At 40.2% G+C, this 18,921-nt stretch overlaps 1 protein-coding gene across 2 annotated transcripts in view; it reads left to right on the plus strand.

The window, feature by feature from the left end:
* DMXL1 (Dmx like 1) overlaps positions 1-18,295 on the plus strand; it is a 157,304-nt gene extending 139,009 nt beyond the window's left edge. For both annotated transcript variants that reach the window (XM_024194440.3, XM_024194441.3), the window contains 7 exons: positions 537-597; positions 1,038-1,165; positions 2,775-2,867; positions 3,315-3,406; positions 4,520-4,572; positions 15,522-15,739; positions 16,119-18,295. In XM_024194440.3, the coding sequence (XP_024050208.2) occupies positions 537-597; positions 1,038-1,165; positions 2,775-2,867; positions 3,315-3,406; positions 4,520-4,572; positions 15,522-15,739; positions 16,119-16,343 (870 nt within the window). In that variant the 3' untranslated portion in view covers positions 16,344-18,295. The remainder of the gene's footprint in view (positions 1-536; positions 598-1,037; positions 1,166-2,774; positions 2,868-3,314; positions 3,407-4,519; positions 4,573-15,521; positions 15,740-16,118) is intronic.
* Positions 18,296-18,921: the final 626 nt, after the last annotated feature.

Below are 18,921 nucleotides of genomic sequence, written 5' to 3' on the forward strand. Positions count from 1 at the left end.
GGGCGGCGAGCCCCAGCTGGGGCTCGGCTCTCCCCCCCCCGGCGGCCAGAGCGCAGGGCGGCGAGCCCCGGGGGGAGGGCGGCCAGAGCGCTGGGGGGAGGGCGGCGAGCCCTGCTGTGGCCCCGCTCTCCCCGGGGGCCGGAGCGCTGTGCCGCCGCCCCCCTCCAGGTGCCGCCCCAAGCACCAGCTTGGGTGCCTGGTGCCTGGAGCCGGCCCTGGGAATCAGAAAGGGATTGGTAAGAAAAGAGGTACGATTGCAGGCAAAGGAGGGTTTATATTTAGATCTTTAAATCTAAGCAGCATAAAGCTTACATATATCTGGGTTTATAAAAATTCTGTTCATTAAAATCTGCATTAGTGTTGGGAGAAACTTCAACTTCCATTCACTTTCACACACATTTTTAAAAGTGGTATTGCCTTTGTTTTCAGTGGGAATTTAAAAAAGGAAACCAGTCATTTCCCATAACTAATTTAATCCAATAGGGTTTTAATTAGTTGTGTAGTTTAACTCTTTGATTATCTTTTATATTGAACAGCTGATCAAGAAGGCTATTAATAATGTCAGAAGAATGGCTTCCCATCCAACTCTACCTTATTGTAAGTTCATTGTAGTAACAGATATTATTGTTTTTACAGTACTTTCATAACTATCCTTGTTTCCCAGTATGTATTATTAATTTATAATAGCAAAAGTATATTAAAGATTTTAGAAAACACATATATTGTGTGAACCTTCTATATAATGAAACCATCACTCTTTTAAAAAAGTTGGGGAAGGATGGGCCTTCAAAAGCTATTTTACTTGTACCAAATTCCTGTTTCACCTACAATATGCAGTAAAACAACAAAAGAGCAGACAGACTGGGGCCCTAGTCTGTTTAGGACCTCTAGGCGTTACTATAGGACTGCTAAAAGACCATAGGAAACTTAAACTTTATTTGTCAGATTCTTTTTTCCCTTAGATGAACCTTGGATTTTCTATTCAAATAGTAGAACATATGTGGAAAGAGTTATTAAAATATATTATTCTATTACAGATTTGACGGGTGCTCAAGATGGTAGTGTGAGAATGTTTGAATGGGGCCATTCACAACAAATTACATGTTTCCGCTCTGGTGGCAACTCAAGGATAACACGAATGAGATTCAATCACCAAGGAAATAAGGTATTATACAGAAATCCTCTCTACCTACTTACTGTTTTTTTGCAAAACAGTATAAACAGCTCTTCTTTGTTGGTTCACTATGTCAATAAATAACACTGTATTCAAACATAATTGGGGCCGGTGCTACCATTAAGGCAAACTAGGCGGTTGCCTAGGGCGCTAAGATTTGGGGGTGCCAAAAAGCGGTGCCCCCAGTTTTTTTTTTTTTTTTTTTTTTTTTTAAAGCGTTCCTGGGCTGGGCTGCCGGCGGTGCGCTGACACGTGTGGCTCAGACTCCCTCTCCGAGTGCAGCGGCCACTCCACTTCTCCCGCCTCCCAGGCTTGCGGCACCAATCAGCTGTTTGGCGCCGCAAGCCTGGGAAGGGAGGAGAATTAGAGTGGGGGTGGCGTGCTCGGGGCGGAGGCGGAGCAGAGGTGAGCTGGGGTGGGGAGCTGCCGCACGGCTCCCCGGGGGCGGGGAGCGCCTCAGGGAAGGGGGGGGAGCTGCCGCAGGGCGGGGGGGGGGGGGGGGGGCGCACGGGGGGGGGGGGGGGGGGGGGAGCGCAAACTTCCTTGCACCGGCCCTGAACATACTGCGTTAAAATACTGGACTCCTTGGACAGCATGACTCTCAAAAGCCTTGCTTTTCTGCTATTCACTTTTCAAACACCTTTTTAAAGGGGTAAGGGAGGGCCAGACAGCATATCTGCTTGAAGTATGAGCCGGAATAAATACCCTGGAACCCCCTTCGTAATTGCAGAATTAGAACACTTTGGTGAGAACAGTGTCTGTTTAAAATTTTTTGCAAAGCTAAACATAAGTTATACATACCAAGGTATATCAGGATACAGGTACACAGGACTTGAGTAGATCATTTGTTTTAAAAAGCTGTAGTATAAACACCATTGTTCCAGCACTGTTCTGAGGACTGCTGCTTCAGTAAGACTTAAGTCAAAGAATAGTGAAAGAAAACTTCTAAGAGACAGTTACGTCTACACTGCCCCGCATTTTCAGACTACTGAGGTGTGAATAGCAGTGTGCACCAAAATGCTGCACTGTAACTCTCCCATTTGGATTCTGCAGGCGCAAACTAAGATACCTAGTTTGCATTAACATATTCTCTTCAACAAGATTACGTTAATGCAAACTAGAAACCTTTTACTTTGCACCTGTAGAGTCCAGATGGGGGAGTTACAGCGCAGCATGTTGGTGTGCACTGCTATTGACAGCCCCAAACTGCAAGGCAGTGTAGACAAGCCCTTATGTCTATTAACAGAAGTCATCAATTTAAAAAATATCCTTTCTGCTTTAGCTGCTGCTGCTCCTTTTCCATAACAATGACACACACAATAGAAATATCATGTGCATTGAAAATGCTGTAATCCAAGTTAGTTGGTGTGTTGCATCAAGGGAGTGTTGGATTTGGGTTTGATTCTGGTGCAGTTGCTTTCCAGAGTTAGACTAGGCACACAATACAAGTGTTTCTGGGAAGATAAAGTTTCTATTTAATATCTACTGGACTGAAGTGGTGGCAATATAATTTCTCTATCTTAAATATGCCTAGCAAAGTATACATGCATATGTATTATATTGTGTATTAAAAATATACATATACATTTTCTCTCTTCAGTTCGGGATTGTTGATGCTGATGGATATATATGTTTATATCAAACAAACTGGAAGTGTTGCCCACTTACAGGAAGTACACCCAAACCATATCTGGTAAGCTAAAATGTAAACTTGCAGTGCATAAATTTGCTTTGTACTAGGTGGTCTCCTGGCAGCACCAGAAAAGTTAAAAATCCACTAGGATTTTTTTCAGCTAACATTGTCTTGTTTCTATTTGGTTGAAATTTAGCAGACAGGTTCTCAATTCATAACCATATTTCTTAATTTGAAGACAGAGAATGCAATGCAATGCAAAATGATTTGGTTATCTTTGGTTGCAAAGCAAATACCACTGGAGGTGTCAAACACTTTTGTTAAGAATGTAAGACTATTGGTAGACTAAGTATAGAATTACAGTCTGAACTCTGAATTCCTTCACTTTTAGTTGATTGAAGGAACAACCTTTAATGTACTTTTTATCTTTTAAATAAGCTTTCGTGCTAGTATAGAAGCTAGCTTTGTTACATGACTACTTCCTAACCGTGTACTGTCATTTTCCAGACGTGGCAGTGTCATAACAAAACAGCCAATGATTTTGTTTTCATCAGTTCCTCCTCTTTGATAGCCACAGCTGGACAGGCTACTGATAACAGGTAAAAACTTGATTCAAGATCATAGTTGGAGGCTAAGTATTCATAAATAATACTGTTTTTTAGTGTTTCTTGCTACTATGTAGTTTGGGATTAGGGCAGTTAAGATTATCACCTACCAACTTGTGATATGGTCGCATCAAATAGAACAGAAGTCCTTTCATTCCTCTTTACAAATGTTTTAGTAAGTACTACCATTTTTATAGATTTGAGAGATTGTCCAGGCTTGGACTAGCTCAAAACTTGACCTTAAAACTTTTTTTAAACATGACCCTGATAGAGAAAACAAACCCAGCATGTAGGCGACTCCAACCACAAGAGAAATTAAATTAATGTGAATCCTGTGCAAGAACAAAGATGAGTGGGTTGACTTGTACAATATTCATGTGCTCATGTTATACGTATATTTATAATTCAGCAGTTCTCAACCAGCGACCCATGGGCTGCATATGGCCCAATTAGCACACAGCTGCAGCCCAGCTCAGCTGTGTGCTAAAGACCAGCCTGTGTGGTGGGGTCCAAGTTCCCGGCTGCCCAGTGTGGTGGGGTCCGGTCTGCTTAGCGTGGTGGAGTCGGGGCTGCCAGCCAACCCTGCATGGTGGGGGTCCGAGGTCAAGGTTGCCGGCCGCCCCCGCAGGGTCAGAGGCAGGCAGGGAGCTGGCCCCACACAGATCTGGGGTCAGGGCTGCTGCTGCTGCCCTGCCACCTGGCCCCCTGCAGCCAGGTAACACATTGTGGGCCGCATATGCAGCCCACAATGATAAATAAGTTGAGAACCACTGCTATAATTTAATAAAAATCTTAACTGGTGGTTAATTAGTCACATTTTTTTAGGATAAGAATAAGGCTTTGGAAGGATGGTAGTGGAGTTCTTTATAATAAAACACGGTAAACAAATGCAAGTAATGTTGAATGAGTGAGTAATTTTGGGTTTGTCAATCTGAACGTTCATTTTAATTCTACTAATGTATTTGAGCATAAAACAGTGTTGTGTGAAGTGTTCAGATATTGGCTGCACTATTTCAAATATATAAAGTACCTACCTTTTCTCTTCAAACTGCATTAGTAGTTAACTCAGTTAAATTAAAAAGTTCAACATATCTTTTTCTTTTACAGAAATATATGTTTGTGGGATACCTTAGTTGCACCTGCAAATAGTTTAGTGCATGGTAAGTAAAAACACAACAACAAATGTTGTACTTCAAGTTAATACTTTTAAATTATAAATAATTCTGGAATTTTCTTTTAAGATTTTTAAATTACTGTTTTTACTTAATTTTGATAGTCCATAGCCATAACTATTATCTATATCTTCATTAGTTGCAAAATATGTTTATAAACAGTCTTTCATCATAGTGTCTTTCTCCATAGTGTCTAAATAAATTATGAATGGTGCTTTAAAAAAATATTTATGTACTGGGGCAGGTCCTCAGCTGTTATAAATTATCATAGCTTCAATTATCATTGAAGTCATAGGACCTATTTCAGTTTACACCACCTAAGGATTTGCCTCTCTGTGTGGCAAGGTCTCTTAGTGACTTGACAGTAGAAGGTATCAGTACACAATTCCCTTGCTTTGTTTTTTCTTCAAGATGGATTTCAACTCCCTACTTATTGTTAAGGCTACGTTTTAGTCATGGGTATTTTTAGTAAAAGTTATGGACTGGTCATGGGCAGTAAACAAAAAATCATGGCCCGTGACCTGTCCATGACTTGTACTATATACCCCTAACTTAAACTTGGGTGCCCTGGGTCACGGAACAGCACGCAGCCCGGGACCCCCGCTGCTGCTGGGGAGGAGGGCTGGCAGGCTTCCCAGAAGCAGCTACAGGTCACTCGTCTCTGAGGCGGAGGCGCGGCCATGGGCCTCCGTGCACTGCCCCCACCCCAAGCACTGGCTCCGCAGCTCCCATTGGCCAGGAACCGCACCCAATGGGAGCTATGGGGGCGGCACCTGCAGGCAGAGGCAGTGCACAGAGCTGCCTGGACACGCCTCCGCCTTGGAGATGAGGGACATGTTGCTGCTTCCAGGGAGCCCTCCTCCCCCCCCCCCGAGGTAAGTGCTGCCCAGATCCCTGAACCCCCTGCCGTGAGCCCCGTCCTGCACCCAAACTCCTGCTGCTACGGGAGGGGAGGGGGTCGCAGTAGCCTGAGACTGCCCCTGCAGCGGTGGGTGCAGCTGGCCCAGGGGCTGCCCGAGCTGCTCAGGCGGCCCCTGGGTCAGCTGCATCAGCTGCTGCAGAAGTCACAAAGTCACAGAATCCGTGACAGACTTGCAGCCTTACTTATTGTGCATGAAATATCAAGATGATAGCTACTACTAGTCAGTGCACAGTGAACACTGTGCATTATTGCCACACTTAGTAGGAACCACATGGCTTTTGAGATCATCTTATGGACTACAATTATCTCCACATCTGTTAGAAAACTACCTTCTTTGAGTAACCAGTTTCTTGTTGGTCCCTGAAGTAGTAGCTTAAGACAAGTTTGAATGTTTCAATCTAAATCACTATGAGTTTCCTTAAGAGATTGTAAGAGTTGAAAAACCTGCTACTGTGGATGTCAGTACAAACACCTGAGTACATGGACCTTGAGATCTGATCAATTCTTTAGGCCTACTCTACACAGGAAAACTACATCTTAATACGTTCTAACTAACACTCTGTCCAACTTAACTTAGCACTCAGTGATGATAAATTGTCGCCAACTACATACTAAACATGACAATCTGTGCAGAGTGTTTTATTATTTTAGAATCTGTTAATTAATATTATGTAACTTCCCAATATAGAGAAGCCCAGAAAGCCAGCACAGTGGTCTCCAACTATGTATTTTGGTAAATATTTGAAGTGCATTGCTACTCTGAATAGTGATACTATAAAAGTTGCATTGTGGATATTTGTCAGTTTTTTGTATATCCAATTTGCTGAGCTTACTAGTACAAATTGTGGAGGAGTACCAAAGAATAACACAAGCATATAGAAACAAAATCAGAAAAGCTAAGGTGCAATTCAGTTTCTGCCTTAGCCTATCAAGGAAGATAAAAGGCAATAAGAAGAGGTTCTTTAACTGCATTGAGAGTAAGAGAAAGACAAAGAAAGTGTAGGTTCTCTACTTAACTAGGAAAGAGAACTAATAACTGATGACATCAAGAAGACTGAAGTATTTAATGCCTGTTTGCTTCAGTCTTCACTAAGAAGGTTAATGGTGAGCACAATTAATATTGACAACAAAGAGGAAGGAACGCAAGTCAAAATAGGGAAAGTACAGGTTAAAGAATACGTAGATAACTTACAGGAATGTCATCAGGCCCTCCTGACTTGCATTCATCCTAGGAACTAGCTGAAGCAATCTTGAAACTGTTAGCATTTATCTTCGAGAACTCACAGAGGACAAGTGAGGTTCCAGAGGACTGGAAAAGGACAAAGCTTAGTACCTGTTGTTAAAAGGGGGAACAAAGAGGACCCAGGGGCTTATAGACCAGTCAGCCCAACTTTGATCCTTGGAAATATACTGGAACAAACTATTCAACTGTACACAACTACAAAATGATACTTATCAGCATGGATATGTCAGGAATAAATCATGCCAAACCAACCTAATTTCCTTCTTTGACAGGGCCTAGTGGATAAGGGGAGAAAAGATGTGATGTGTTGATTTTAGAAAGGCTTTTGACACAGGCCCATGTGGCACTCCTGTAAGCAGACTAGGGTAATGTGGTGTAGATGAAATTACTATAAAGTGGGTGCACAACTGATTGAAAGACAGTAGTTACCAATGATTTGCTGCAAAACTGGGAGGATGTATTTAGTGGGGTCTCACATGGGTCAGTCCTGGCTCTGGTACTAGTCAATATTTTCATTAATGACTTGGATAATGGAGTGGTGAGTGTGCTTATGAAACTTGTGGATGACACAAAACTGGGAGGGTTTGGAGGGCAAAATTACAATTCAAAACAACCTTGACAAATTGAGAATTTGATCTAAAATCAACATGATGAAATTCAATAAATATAAGTGCAAGTACTTCACTTAGGAAAGCAAAATCAAATGGACAACTACAAAATGGGGAACAACTGGCTAGACTGTAGTACTTCTGAAAATAAGTTGTCATAGTAGATCACAACATGAATAGGAGTCAGCAATGTGTTGCGGTTTCAAAAAAGGCTAATATGCTGGGGTGTATTAACAGGAGTGTCGTATGTAAGACACAGGAGGTAATTCTCCCACTTCAGTTGGCATTGGTGAGGCCTCAGCTGGAGTACTGAGTCCAGTGCTTGGCACCACACTTTAGAAAAGATGGACAAATTGGAAAGAGTCCAGAAGAGAGCAATAAAATTGATAAAGGGTTTAGGAAACGTTACAGGTAAGGAAAGGTTAATAAAAGTGGGCATTTTTAGTTTTAAAGAAAGAAGACTTAGGGGAGATAAGTCTCCAGATATGTTAAGGGCTGTTATAAAGAGGACTGTGATTAATTGTTCTCCATGTCCTCTGAAAGTAGGACAAGAAGTAATGGGCGTAATCTGCAGCCAGGGAGATTTAGGTTAGATATTAGGAAAAACTTTCTAACTATCAGGATAGTTAATCTCTGGAATAGGCTTGGGGGAGGTTGTAGAATCCCAGTCATTGGGGAGTTTTAAGAACAGTTTGGACAGACACCTGTCAGGGATGGTCTAGGTTTACTTAGCCCTTTCTCAGCACAGGAGGCTGGACTTGATGACCTCTCAAGGTCCCTTCCAGCACTATGTTTCTATGATTTGTCTAACTGCCAGTTCTGCAAACTCAACCTTAGAATGAGACCCATTTTTCATAATCTTGGCATCTAATGTTAGGGTCCTAAATAACTAGGGCTGGTTTTATTTAATATCTAGCAACCATTAACTTTTTTGTTAGCATAGATTCCAAAGCCAGACGGGACCATTGTGATCCATCTAGTCTAACCTCCTGTATAGCACAGGCCATAGAACTTCCCCAAAATAATTCCTAGAGCTGATCTTTTAGAAAATCGTGCAATCTTGATTTATAAATTGTCAGTGATGGTGAATCCACCACGGCCCCTGCGTAAATTGTTCCAATTGTTAATTACTCACTGTTAAAAACGTATGCCTTATTTCCAGTCTGAGTTTGTTTAGCTTCATCTTCCAGCCATTGGATCATGTTATATCTTTCTTTGCTAGATTGAAGAGCCTATTTTTAAATATTTGTTCCCCATGCAGGTACTTATAGACTGTAATCGTCATTTCTTGACCTCCTGTTACACTCAAGGAGATCAATCTGTTTAGCTAAGGCATGTTTTTTTATTCCTTTTATCATTTTCATTGCTCTTCTCTGAGTTCTCCAATTTATCAACATCCTTCTTCAATTGTGGGCACTAGAACTGGACACAGTATTCCAGCAGCGGTCACACTAGTGCCAAATATAGAGGTAAAATAACCTCTCTACTGCTTGAAAATTCTCTTTATGCATTCCTGGATTGCATTACCTCTTTTGGCCACACCATCATATTGGAAGCTCATGTTTAGCTGATTATCCACCATTACCACCAACTCTTTTCAGTCACTGCTTCCGAGGCTGGAGTCCCCCATCCTATAAGTATGTCTACATTCTTTGTTCCTAGACGTATACATTTACCTTTAGCTGTATTAAAATGCACATGGTTTGCTTGAATCCAGATTACTCTGAATCAGTGACCTGTCCTCTTCATTATTTATCACTTCCCCCCAATTTTTGTCTCATCTACAAACTTCCATAGTGATGATTTTATGTATTTCACTGATAAACAGCATAGAGCTGAGAACCAATCCCTTTGAAACCCCACTCAAAACAAACCCATTTGATGATGATTCCCTGCTCACAATTTCATTTTGAAACCTACCAGTTAGTCCGCTTTTAATCCATTTCATGTATGCCGTTCTAATTTTTTAATCTAAATGCCATGCGGCACCAAGTCAAAGTATATTACATCAACACTTTTTAACTTTATCAACAAAAATTGTAATCTCATTTAAAAAAAAATATTGAATTAGTTTAACAGGATCTATTTTCCATAAACTCATCTTGATTTGCATTAAGAACATGACCCTCCTTTAATTCTTTATTAATCAAGTCCCGTGTATCAGCTGCTGCATTATCTTACCCAGCATCGATTTTAGGGTGACAGACCTATATTTAGCTGGGTCATGCCATTTGCTCTTTTTAAAAATGGGCACATTAGCTTTCTTCCAGTCTTCTGAAACTTCCCAATGTTCCAAGACTTATTGATAAACAATATTAACAGTCCAGCAAACTCCTCACCAAGCTATTTTAAAACTCTTGGATGCAAGTTATTTGGACCTGCTGATTTAAAAATGTCTTGCTCTAAGTAGCTTCTGTTTAACATCCTCCAGAGATACTAGTGGAAAGGAAAGACTGTTGTTAACATATGATGAGACTATATCATCTGTTTTTTTCCCCCCAAACACAGAACAGAAATATTTATTGAATACTTCTGCCTTTTCTGCATTATTATTGATAATTCTGCCATTTCCATCTAGTAATGGACCAATACCACTGTCCCAATTTCTTTTTGTTTCTAAAATATTTTAAAAACTCCTCCTTATTGCTCTTAACTCTGTGGGGCATAGATTCCTCCTTGTGTCCCTTCACTTCCCTTGTCAATTTTCTACAATTCTGAGCTTCTGATTTATATTCATTACTATCAACTTTTTGCCATTTGTTATACATGTATTTTTATAGCTGCCTTCACTTCCCCTCTATACCAGGCTGGCTTTTTAACCAGCACAACCTTTTTCCTTAATTATGAGATTGTTGCTTTTGGGACATCTAGTAAGATGTTTTTAAATTAATCCCAATTATCGTTCACACTTTTCTGATTTAAATTCTTCCTCCCAGCTGATTTGGCTCATAATTGTTTCAGCTTTGTGAAATTCGGCATCAAGTGTATGTATATATTACTGGCCTGGATTATTAAAGCAGCAAGTGTGTGTGTGTGTGTGTGTGTGTGTGTGTGTGTGTGTGTGTGTGTGTGTGTGTATATATGTGTATATATATATATATATATTTATTTTATTGGTCTGAACTTTATTCTGTTTGCACATTATAAATATGATCACACATGCCATGATCACTTGTACCTTAGCTACCGCTAATTTTAATTCTGTGATCATTCCTCTTAATCCATTACGACAAGATCTAATAAAGAATTCCCCCTGTGTTGGTTGTAATACTTTTAAGTAAGAAGGTGTCAACTATGATGTTTAGACATTCCAAGGATGTTTTAGTACTGGCAGCGTGAGACCTCCAGCATATGTCACTCAAATTGAAGTCTTCTGTGATCATGCATTTTCCCCCATATCTAATTTATTTATCTCTTATATAGATAGGTGTGTAAGGAAGCGGTCATCCTGTTCCCTAGTGTGATTTGGTGATCTGTAGCAGGCACTAACTAATACCCCACCTTGTATGTTTTCTGTTAGGACATTGATCTATTAGCATTCAAGATAATTTTCTTCTGAGTTATCAGTGACTTAAACAGGTAATGACATTTTTGACAGAGTGCCATTCCCACTCTCCTTTTGCCCACTCAATTCCTCTTAAATAGGTTATAACTGTTCTCTTTAACACTCCAATAGTGCAAATCAGCCCACCAGGTTTCAGTAATAACAACTAGATGAAATTTGTTTCATAAATGAGCAATTCCAATTCCTTTTGTTTCTTACCCAGGTTCCTAGCATTGGTGTATAGGCAATTCAGGAATTCCTCCTCATGTCCTTTGCTTCCTTGATTAGCTTTGTTCTCAACATCAGTTTTGTGCTGAGTGCTTGTACCTTCTTTTTACCCTCCTGTTTTTCTGTTAGTTTAACAATTTCTTCACTATGCTAGTTAGCTTCTCCCTGGGGAGATTGAGCCCTCCTTCTATTGAGACAGAGGCTATCAAAACTATACAGCCCCAATATGAACAGTGAGCAAATGTGCTGAGTAAGGTGATGCCGTTTATCATAGCTACTTCTCAGAATGGAACTCTAAAGATCACACTTGCCATATTCTTTTTGAAATATGTTCTGCATCTTTATTTTCATACACTGTCCAGTCCTATACCATTTTAACTAGACTTCAGCTGAAGTGGTACTTAGCATAGCATGAGTTCCACTTCAAGTGACGGTCCCTGTGTGCATTCCACTGTGCGTGCACATGCCCTCCATATGTCTGAGACCAGAAGAGTGTTGCTAGCAGTGTCCATTTGTCTGCGCCTGTGATCTTCTCCTTCTTGTGCACTGAACTGAGGGCATAAGGGACAGTGCAGGCCCTCTCCAGTTCCTTTCTACCTTCTCATGGTCTGAGAGGGAACCTTTCAATGTCCGTACCATTTGCTGTGGTCCTTAACATGTTACCTGTAAATAATGGTAAATAGTCTTCTTTTTTTACTTATTTTTAGGAAGTTTTAGTTAGGATAGTTTTAGGGATGGACGGAGGTCTCCCTCTATCACCCCTATATGGGGTGACTACTGTGCCCAAGAGCCTGAGATTCAAGAAAGATGTCTCCTGCCGCCAGACTTTCCCAGTCAATGATAACCACTTAAAGTGCCTCAACTGCCTTGTGCAAACTCCTGTCCCCTTGAAGTGCAGCATTTGCAGATTCTTCTGCACTAGAACTTGCCAAGGCCATGAGTATGCCTTCAAAGATTATTTATGGATTGCACAATGAGGCCCCAGGCTGTACTGCAGGCAGAGGCACCGAGAAGCACTCTTCCGAGCACGATGGTCTCTTCCTTGAAGCATCAAGGCTGGATGAGACTCCACGCCCTGCCACAGGAGGATCAGAAGCTCAGGGGCAAAGTACCGATCTCCTGGCTCCAAAGAGCAAGAGTGCTCTGCGATAGGCACCATCTGCAGGAGTGGGATCTACCATAATAGTGACAAAAAAGAAGGCCCAAGCATCTCCTACACCAATAGTATTGTTGTGCTTCGAAAAGGAATCATTAGCTTCCCCAGAGTGCAAACTTCTCTAGCCTTGCAGGAGAACAGAGAAAAAGTGTGCACCGGGGGATCCCCTTTATTCTCCCCCCACGGGAGAAGTCATTAATCACAGGTGCCTCCTTGTTAAGGTGCAGCGCCCATCTAGTCAAGTATACAGCACAAGAGACGTTGTCTCCCAAGAGTCTTGGATCACATAAACCTCCTAATAATGTGTGCAGTCTGCTAGGCCTGCAAACGATTCCTACCACTCATACAAACTCTACATATTCAGGTGATGTCAGACAACATGATGTCAAGCATACATCAACAAACAAGGATGAGTGATCGCCATCTCTCTACGTATAGAAGATGTCAGTCTTTGGAATTGGTCAATGTTGGGCACCAAATCACTCTGTAGGCAGTGCATCTTTCAGGGACGTTGGCAGACAGCGAGCTGCACCAGACACTTCCCAAGGACTGCATATGGAAGCAACATGATTCCATAGTGCAGAGCATATTTCAACGATGTGGAGGAGGTAAGGGGGGACTAGCTTTTGGGATACGTTTGTGCATTTTCTGTTCTCTAAGCCCCCTGGCACATTAGATTGTTTCTTAAAAGTCAGGGCTCCAGAGAGATGTACTTTGTATTTGTTGGTCAGGACAACTAACACATGCCTTTCAAACCGACCCTTTTACTTCAGTTCTCAGGAAGATCAAGCAAGATGGATCAGTGGTCCTCCTGACTGCCCAGACTATTCTGGTTCCCCAACATCCTTCAAAATGTCTGCATGCCATTCATCAGTATCCAATCCTCCCTTTACCTATTGACCCAGGATAGGGGGCAAGGTCAGGTACCCCAGTCAGGCTTTCTTCCAGCTGACAGCCTGGCCATTTGGGTGGGTGTTGAACCTAAAAAGAACATGTTTGAAAGCAGTTCAGGTCATCCTTAACAACAGAACAAAGGAGTCCACTAGAAAGTGCTACTTAGCTAAGTAGAAAAGGTTCTCTGTCTTGTGTCAGCATTGCCAGGTAACCCCAAGGATTCTGAGATCCATACTGTATTAGAATATCTTCTTTCCTTAAAAACTTTAGGTCTTTCCCTTAGTGTCCCATGGGTACACTTAGCAGCTGTCAATGCCTGTCATCCTCCGAATGACAACCAATCTTTTTTTCACCCATTCTGGGATGACTATTTTCTGAAAGGCTTATTCCATCACAGGAGCTCAACCTGATTCTCTCAGCATTAATAAGGTCTCTGTTTGAACTCCTGGCCTTGTGCTCTTTGACCCACAAATCTGTGAAGATTGTTTTTCTTCTGGCCATCACCTCAGCTAGAAAAGTATGAGAGCTGGGAGCCCATATGGCTGATCCACCGTACAGTATTCCATAAGGACAAAGTTTCTTTGACTTCACCCTCAATATTTTCCAAGAGTAATCTCAGATTTCTGTCTGAATCAAACAATTCAGTTACCTCTCGTCTTTCCAAAACTGCATGTTACCAGGGAGGACTGGAGATTCAATTCTCTGGATGTCCATCAGACTCTGGTGTTCTACCTACAAAAAGAACAAAATATTTCAGGAAATAGACTTTTTATATTCTTTGCTGACCTGATAAGAGGCAAAATATTCTGTTCTCAAAGACTTTCAAAGTGGATTTCAGGCTGCACTGCATTCTGTTGTGTTACAAATTAACAGACACCCCCTTCCATAAGGTGTGAGAGCCTACTCAACTAGTGCCAAGGCTGCTTCAGTAGTCTCACTGTGATGTTCCTCTCACTGAAATCTGTAAAGCAGCAACATGGGGTTCTGTCCATACCTTTACAAGGTGCTATGTCCTGGTGCAAGCTTTGGCAGCTGACTCATCTTTCAGCATAGCAGTTCTTCGGTCATCGGTACCACAGAGGTCCTCACACCCTCCTCCTCCTCAACAAATACTGTTTGTCAGTCACATACAGTGGAATACACATATAGACCATCATTTGAAGAAAGAAGTTAGTTACTTTGTACAGTAACTGGAGTTGTTCGAGGTGCATGTTCCCCATCTGTATTCCACTGTGATGCTCTTCTTCCCCTCAGCTTCGGATCCTTTAGTAATAGAAAAGGAACTGTTGAGGGTGGTCGGGTCCATGCCTCCCTTTTAAGCCTTTAGTTTGGAGCATGAGGAGGAGGGCGCAGGTGTGGGCCAATCAACACTGCTAGCAAAAATGTTTCAGTATCCAGTGCATAAAACACAGCACATCCATAGTGGACTACATAAAGGAACTACACAATCTTAAAGAATTCCAGTTAGTTGCTGTACCAGATAAGGAACTTTTTTTTTTTTGGGTAACATTTTCATTGGTCAGTTTCATGAATGCTATTCAGTGGTGGGCTGCAGCAGATCTGACAAGAATCACCTCAGTTTCTTTCAGCAGCTGCCAGGGAACCTGGGGAGCATATTTTATTTCAGAAACAGCATGTTTGTGTTTCTGAAATGAAATTGTTCAGAATCTCTGGTCTGCTGGAAATTTCAGAAAACTTGGTTTTGGTCCATGAAACAGACATTCAGAGTTTTGGCCAGCTCTACTGAGTACTGTCATCTTCCTTCTCCTACTGCAGTCCTGATAAGGTTCAAGCACCTCTGTTTGCCCATTCCGGTTACTAAAGAACAACAGGAACAACATTCAAGGAAACTGAAAGGCAGCAGATTTAAAATAATTAAAGGAAATACTTTTAACACAATGCACAAGTAGTCTGTAGAACTCATTGTCACAAGATATCACTGACACTAAGTTTAACAGAATTGAAAGAAAGATTAGACGTTTATATGGATAACATCTAGCGTTACACTAACAAGGATTAAAAAATTTTTGGGGGAAAGAGGAAACCCTCATGCTTCAGGACATAAGAAAACCTATAACTAGAAGGGGTAAGAGAGAAACTTTCCCTGTGGGCAGGTTATTTCTTAACTGTGTACTGCAGGTTTTCTTGTGCCTTTCTCAGAAGTATCTGGAACTGGCCACTATCATAGATAGGAATTGTTACGCTGGATCAGATCATTGCTCCATCTAATTCAGTAGCCTGTGTTCCTGTTGCTACTGTGTTAAACCATTAGCGCCGAAGAGGAGGCTAAAGCTGATGTATTATGTTCTCTAACGTATTATGTTCTTTATTTTGTATTTTAGCTTTTATCTGTCATGATACTGGGGCAACTGTGCTAGCATATGCTCCAAAACATCAGCTTTTAATATCAGGAGGCAGAAAAGGCTTTACTTGTATACTTGATCTTCGCCAAAAGCAACAACGACAGCTATTCCAGAGTCATGATTCTCCCGTTAAAGCAATTGCTGTGGATCCTGCAGAAGAATACTTTGTTACAGGATCGGCAGAAGGCAATATAAAGGTAACTTTAATTTGGTGGGACAAGGCATTGTATAATGTATTCATACTAAGTATTTGCAAAATTCTAATCCCTCTTAAAAATACTAAACTAGAATTTTGCATTGCCAGGGAAATGGATCATTCAGTAGGTCTTAACTTCTAAAATACTGTGATGAGCCTTAACTTTTGTACTTCCAGACTTCAGTGTTTATCTGTGCAACCTTGATGTTACCTTAATGGCATTTTTATAGTTGAATATTTTTATGAGAATATTAGTGATTGAAAATGAAGACCAAGTATGAAACATCTGATCAAGCTAGGTGGTCTGAGTTTTCATTAATGATTTTCAGTGAGTTGAGAAAGCATAAACATTACTGATTATTTGTTTTAATAATTTTCAGGTATGGAGTTTATCTACCTTTAATCTTCTTCACACTTTCATCAATGAGCATGCTCGACAGTCAATCTTCAGAAACATTGGGACAGGGGTCATGCAGATTGAGACAGGACCAGCAAATCACATATTCTCCTGTGGAGCTGATGGAACAGTAAAAATGAGAATCTTGCCTGATCAATTTAGCCCAGTAAATGAAGTATTGAAAAATGAAGTGAAATTTATGCTCTGATATTTTTGTCAATACTGTGTGTAAGTTTTCTGATAATATTTTTCATGGAAATGCCAACAAATGTCATGTACCAATGATAGTTTTACAATTGGTGCCACAAAGATTTTTGCTTTTCTGTGTTCATATTTATTTCCTGGCGCTTAAATCCGTGATGCCTTAAAGATTAACAAGGTCCTTCAGATTTGGATTATATTGCCTAATGCAGGAATCATAGCTGACGCTGTAAAATATATATTTATAATGTATACACACACAATATGTTGCTGAAATGTCCCATCCCCTCCTCCCCCCTTTTTGTGGTAACCTCTCTTCTGTTCAGAGCATGGGCTTTTCTCACACTGAACACCTGGCCTTCTCCCAAGCCAGGTCCACATGGAAACCTTATATCACGATAACCCTTTACTCTGACAACCACAACTGTCTCCCTACAAACTTTTACTCTTTGGCAGCCATGAATAAGAGTTTGCCCCTCTGTCTAGAAAATAAGCAAATCTCTGCCTCTGAAGCAGGTGTTTATGCCACAGAAGGAACTGCCCCATGGGACACTGATATGATGAACCACCACCACCCTCCCATTTGTGGAATCCAAGCTGGTTACCTCCGCAACTCACCTGAGCCCTTTCTCTCTCACCTAGGGTATAAGAAACTGAAGGATATTCCATAACGTGGATTTTCTATGCTATAGCTTGAAACATTGTCAGCAGAATGGCAGTCTTACCTTTAAAAAAGCCTATATTTTTAACCCTGAACTCCCCCTTTTCAAAATATGCAAATACATGGATATCTTCCTAATAAAACTGTGTAAAGAGAATGCGTGAAGCTTTAATCTTGACAAGACAAACTACAGACAGGTGTTGTATAGGATAAGGAATTAGAATTTATCTTTAGATAAAGGGTATTTATTTAAGTAACTGTAAAGAGAGGAAGCAACTGAAATATTTTACATTTTTTCCAGCGAGACTTTTGTATTTAGCCAAAAGATGCTGAATTTGTTTCCAATACTTGTGTCTATCTTTCTAAGCACCTTTAAAAAAAAAAAAAAAGCAAATAAAAATATAAGAGTGAAGTACTTTATGACCTTAGTTGTATAAAATATATTGTAGAGTTACATTTTTCTTTGATTTTTTTATATAATTTGTATTGAAGGTGTTTGGAGCTTTTTCTTTTTTGCCAAAATGTAAACAGCATAACCTAAATACCTAACCAAAATATTAAAAATGCACAAAGCCTTTGAATCTTTTTTAACAAGCTAAAACTGTTTCTGAAATTATTTTACGTTACTTTTCCTGACCTATTTCAAAAATGTAGAAAGCTTGATTTATAATTAGGCTAGATATGAGGCTGATTAGTTACTCAAATGAAAATGGTATACTGTTTTGTTAAAAGATAAATAGTAAAATACAGCAACAATATTTCATGTAAAATAAACTTGTCCAACTGAGGGGATAAACAAAGCATAGAAATGAAGGGCTTGTAAAATAAATGTAATATTCTCAGGATACTTTTAAGAGTAGAATTGTTTAAAAAGATTTTGTAAATTGTATTATAGTTTTAAATGTATGTTTAGCAAATTGCCATGTGAACACTAAGATGGTTTTTGTGCACATAACCTGCACTTACAAATTGTGCAATACAGTGATAATTTTTTTGTGCGCGCGCGCTATGGAGAAACCTGTGGCAGCATTTCAAAGAATTGCTACAGCTGTTTAATATGAGGAAGAAAAATTAAAGTTTCACTAACATTTTGTTCATGGATTGACACTGAGTTTACAGTACAGTGACAGAACAGAGAAGTGGCTGACTTAAAATGGCACCATCTTACTCTGTAGATCTGTGTGCATTATTGTATCTGCTTAGTGACCAATATATTGGTAATACTTATTCCTGTTAGAATCACAAAGCCCACATAGCTATCAGTGGCTCATGCATTAACACAGTTAAAACCCGATCTTGTAAATCATGTGAATAATTTTACATCCTCATTGACTTAACTGAGATTTCTCAACTGTGCATAATGAAGTATTTGCACCATTCGGGCCTAAATTTCATTTGCAGAACTTTAGTTAATTGCAAACCAGGAAAATGTAATTTAACTTTTCAGATTCCCAGCTCAGTTTAGTGCATTGGCAATTTGGGAAAGCCATCCTTTCACTTATAAACTAAGCAGATTTGATATGGAAGTCATTCAGATGTTGAACTTCACTGTCCCTTTAGTCATCTTTCTGAGCAGAACTGCACTTTTTTCCCTTCAGTTTACTTGGCAAACCTATGTGCTTATACCGGAAAAGCAATGTCTGGGAACAAATGAGTCTTTTCAGTGAAGTTTATAATTATCATAAGCTAATAAAATAAAATTATGTAAAAACATGATGTATTTACCACAGATGCATAATCTTTAAAATAAATGACCATGCAGAGACACAACCTTTTAGAATGCCATTGTTGCTGCTACTTTTTATAAATCATATATTTCTACTCATGTATGTTTCTTGATAACTGACAATTTCAATAATTTGTGTGTGTGTGTGTGTGTTAGTAACAATTAAAGTGAGTTGTCTTTCGTTGTATTTGTGCCTTT

Source organism: Terrapene carolina, unplaced genomic scaffold (assembly GCF_002925995.2).
Source record: "Terrapene carolina triunguis isolate 2854851 unplaced genomic scaffold, T_m_triunguis-2.0 Scaffold69, whole genome shotgun sequence".
NCBI classification, from domain to species: Eukaryota; Metazoa; Chordata; order Testudines; family Emydidae; genus Terrapene; species Terrapene triunguis.